Source organism: Bacillus rossius, chromosome 7 (genome assembly GCF_032445375.1).
Source record: "Bacillus rossius redtenbacheri isolate Brsri chromosome 7, Brsri_v3, whole genome shotgun sequence".
Lineage (NCBI taxonomy): Eukaryota > Metazoa > Arthropoda > Insecta > Phasmatodea > Bacillidae > Bacillus > Bacillus rossius.
The window spans coordinates 5,041,614-5,045,831 of NC_086335.1; the positions used below are offsets into that span (position 1 = coordinate 5,041,614).

The 4,218-nt window shown below is 69.7% G+C and overlaps 1 protein-coding gene across 1 annotated transcript; it reads right to left on the reverse strand.

Annotated features, from left to right (window-relative positions):
• Positions 1-826: 826 nt before the first annotated feature.
• LOC134534397 (uncharacterized) lies at positions 827-3,560 on the reverse strand. The gene is made up of 3 exons (XM_063372861.1): positions 3,511-3,560; positions 958-1,809; positions 827-833 (listed from the first exon to the last, which is right to left on the reverse strand). Exons 1-3 carry the CDS (start codon positions 3,558-3,560, stop codon positions 827-829), a joined length of 909 nt encoding a protein of 302 aa, XP_063228931.1.
• Positions 3,561-4,218: the final 658 nt, after the last annotated feature.

Below are 4,218 nucleotides of genomic sequence, written 5' to 3' on the forward strand. Positions count from 1 at the left end.
TCGTCTGCCAGCTGGTTCTCCCGCCCAGGGACGTGTTCGACGCGGAATGCGAAGCCCTGGAGCATGAGCGCCCAGCGGGTAAATTTGGACTTCCGCCCCTGGGCGGAGTCCAGCCACTGCAGACACTGGCTATCAGTGCGCAGGGTGAACGGCCTCCCCTCGAGGTGGTGCCTTTAGCGCCCTAGGGCCCACACCACCGCAAGGCACTCCTGCTCGTTTGCATGATAGCGGCGTTCTGCAGGGCCGAACTTGGCGCTGGCATACTCGGCCACTCGCCGCTCCCCGTCCCCCCCTTCCTGGTAGAGCACCGCCCCCATGCCCTCTTGGCTGGCGTCCATCTGGACGAAGATGGGTTCGTCTGGGTCCAGGCGTGATAGGGTGTGGCACTCTCTGAATCGCTGCTTCACCGCGGTCAGGGCCTGCTCGGTGGCGGTCGTCCACCGGAACTTTGACTTGGGCGATAGGAGGTCGGTCATTGGTGCGGTGATAGTGGCGAAATGGGGTATGAACGACCGCAACCAGTTGAGCAGCCCCATCAGTTTCTGGAGCTGCTTCCTGGTGCGGGGTGCCTGTTTGCTGTCGATGAGGTCGAGCTGGGCGGGAATGGGCCGGCATCCCTCGGCGCTGACAATATGCCCCAAGAATTCCAGCTCCGCGGCACCGATGTGACACTTGGGCGGCGAGCACGTGAGTCCGTGTGTGGCGAGCCGTTCGAGGACCAGCGCGAGATGGTGGGCATGGTCCTCCCACGTCCGTGACCAGATGATCACGTCGTCCAGGTACGCGGTGGCAAACTCACCGATGTACCCATCCAGGACACGGACCATCATGGTCTGGAACATCGCGGGGGCGTCCATCAGCCCGAACGGCATCGCACAGAACTGGAAGCGCCGCCCATCGGGGGCCGTGAACGCTGTCTTGGGGCGGTCCTCGGGACGTACTGGGACTTGCCAGTACCCCGACTTGAGGTCGAGAGACGAAAATATGCGGGCGTCCCCCAGCCCGGTGAGTGCTTCAGCGATGTTAATGAGGGGTGGTGGTGCTGGGATGGTGATGTTGTTGACGGGCTTGAAGTTAATGCAAAAACGGAGAGATCCGTCCTTTTTGCTAGCCATGACGATCCGGCAGTTGTATGGGGATTCTGTTGGCTCGATGACGCCATCCTCTAACATCTCTGTGATTTGATCCCTGATAGCAAGCCGCTCACGAGGTCCAAACCCAAAGGGCTTCTCGAAAGGGGGCCGGTGTGGTATGGTTGGTATGCAATGTTCTGTGATAGTGGTGCGGCGCAGTAGGTCCGCGGCGGCAAACACCTGGGGCTGCTGCCCCAAGACCGCATCAAACATGGGCACATGTACGGGGGGTACACCATGGCGGAGGTCCACCAGGTGGAGGGGCTCGCCCCGCGGTGGTGGGGTCCTGTAGTTGAGTCCATATACCATCCGTCGGCCCCTGGTCCCCACATGGACCCGCTTCCCCCGGACCTCGACTGTGGCATCCTCCTGCTCCAACCAGGGCAGCCCCAGGATCAGGTCGTCGCGGAGGTCGTGCACCACTAGGGCACTGGTGCTACTAACAAAATCCCTTACGCCGACCCTTACCTGGGCACGCCCCGTCGTGAACGTGCTGGCCCCAGTGGTGGCCAGCTGGACGATGTCGACCTCCCGCACAAGGTCCGCCTCAGGGATGAGGTGGACAGCGACGTAGGTATGCATGGCCACGGTGTCCACCAGCGCAGTGATGGGCTGGCCGTTCAGCTCCACCGGGATGCGGATCAGCGCAACGACCTCGGGCCCCACTCGGCCCAGCCTGGGCCGACAACCCTGGGTGGCCCCCGCAGCAGCGTGCAGGGGCGGCGCCGATGCCAGGTGATCGGCGTCGCTCGCCGGCGACCTGGGGCAGGCCGCGAACGGGTGAGGCGGGCCGCCCCCACCCACGCCAGGTGGGTGAGACGGCAGCTGAGTGGCCCCCGCAGCAGCGTGTAGGGGCGGCGCCGACGCCAGGTGATCGGTGTCACTCGCCGGCGACCTGGGGCAGGCCGCGAACGGGTGGGGCGGGCCGCCCCCACCCGCGCCAGGTGGGTGAGACGGCAGCTGAGTGGCCCCCGCAGCTGCGTGTAGGGGCGGCGCCGACGCCAGGTGATCGGCGTCGCTCGTCGGCGACCTGGGGCAGGCCGCGAACGGGTGAGGCGAACCGCCCCCACCCGCGCCAGGTGGGTGAGTCGGCAGCTGATTGGCCCCCGCTACAGCGTGCAGGGGCGGCGCCGACGCCAGGTGATCGGTGTCGCTCGCCGGCGACATGGGGCAGGCCGCGAACGGGTGGGGTGGGCCGCCCCCACCCGCGCCAGATGGGTGAGACGGCAGCTGAGCGGCCCCCGCAGCTGCGTGTAAGGGCGGCGCCGACGCCAGGTGATCGGCGTCGCTCGCCGGCGACCTGGGGCAGGCCGCGAACGGGTGAGGCGGGCCGCCCCCACCCGCGCCAGTTGGGTGAGACGGCATCTGAGTGGACCCCGCAGCAGCGTGCAGGGGCGGCGCTGACGCCAGGTGGACGGCATCGCTCGCTGGCGACCTGGGGCAGGCCGCGAACATCGCGAACAGGTGAGGCGGGCCGCCCCCACCCGCGTCAGGTGTATGAGACGGCAGCTGAGTGGACCCCGCAGCAGCGTGCAGGGGCGGCGCCGACGCTAGGTGGATGGCATCGCTCGCCGGCGACCTGGGGCAGGCCGCGAACGGGTGAGGCGGGCCGCCCCCACCCGCACCAGGTGGGTGAGACGGCATCTGAGTGGACCCCGCAGCAGCGTGCAGGGGCGGCGCTGACGCCAGGTGGACGGCATCGCTCGCTGGCGACCTGGGGCAGGCCGCGAACATCGCGAACAGGTGAGGCGGGCCGCCCCCACCCGCGTCAGGTGTATGAGACGGCAGCTGAGTGGACCCCGCAGCAGCGTGCAGGGGCGGCGCCGACGCCAGGTGGATGGCATCGCTCGCCGGCGACCTGGGGCAGGCCGCGAACGGGTGAGGCGGGCCGCCCCCACCCGCACCAGGTGGGTAAGACGGCAGCTGAGTGGCCCCCGCAGCAGCGTGCGGGGGCGGCGCCGACGCCAGGTGAACGGCGTCGCTCGCCGGCGACCTGGGGCAGGCCACAAACATCGCGAACAGGTGAGGCGGGCCGCCCCCACCCACGCCAGGTGGGCGAGACGTTAGCTGAGTGGCCCCCGTAGCAGCGTGCGGGGGCAGTGCCGACGCTAGGTGATCGGCGTCGCTCGCCGGCGACCTGGGCAGGCCGCGAACGGGTGGGGCGGACCGCACCCACCCGTGCCAGGTGGGTGAGACGGCAGCTGAGTTGCCCCCGCAGCTGCGTGTAGGGGCGGCGCCGACGCCAGGTGATCGGCGTCGCTCGCCGGCGACCTGGGGCAGGCCGCGAACGGGTGAGGCGGGCCGCCCCCACCCACGCCAGTTGGGTGAGACGGCAGCTGAGTGGCCCCCGCAGCTTGGTGCGGGGGTAGGCGCCGACGCCAGGTGGACGGCGTCGCTCTCCGGCGACCTGGGGAAGGCCGCGAACATCGCGAACAGGTGAGGCGGGCCGCCCCCACCCGCGCCAGGTGGGTGAGACGGCAGCTGAGTGGCTCCCGCAGTTGCGTGCGGGGGCGGCGCCGACGTCAGGTGGACGGCGACGCTCGCCGGCGACCTGGGGCAGGCCGTGAACGGGTGAGGCGAGCCGCCCCCACCCACGCCATGTGGGTGAGACGGCAGCTGAGTGGCTCCCGCAGTTGCGTGCGGGGGCGGCGCCGACGTCAGGTGGACGGTGTCGCTCACCGGCGACCTGGGGCGGGCCGCGAACTTCGCGAACAGGTGAGGCGGGCCCCCTCCAGCTGTGCTAGGTGGGCGGGGTGGCGGCTGGGTGGTTCCGCGGCGCCGGGGTGCGTCTCTCGGTGGAGCTGGGCTGTTAATTTGGGGGGTGGTGGCCAGCTGCGTCACCGCCCCCTAGATGGAGTTTCCCGGGAGCTTCACCTCGCCCCCTCGCGTTCGCCAGACTGCTTTGCGGGTCGGTCACACCGTGTGCCAGTGGTACTGCTCTGTCGCGCAGTTGCGGCAGCGGGGGGGCTGGCTGTCCTGGGCGCCCTGTGTTCCCCCGCGGTGGTCGTCGCGACGCGTCTGTACCACGCCACGGTGAGGAGGGCCCGGTAGGGGCATCCCCTCCCCCATCGGGGACGGGTCGGTG

Coding starts and splice junctions, on each gene's coding strand:
- LOC134534397 (XM_063372861.1), bottom strand. CDS start 3,560: ATGTTCGCGGCCTTCCCCAGGTCGCCGGAGAGCGACGCCGTCCACCTG. Junction 1,810..3,510: donor AGCGACGCCGTCCACCTGGC/GTCGGCGCCTAC, acceptor TTGTCGGCCCAG/GCTGGGCCGAGTGGGGCCCG.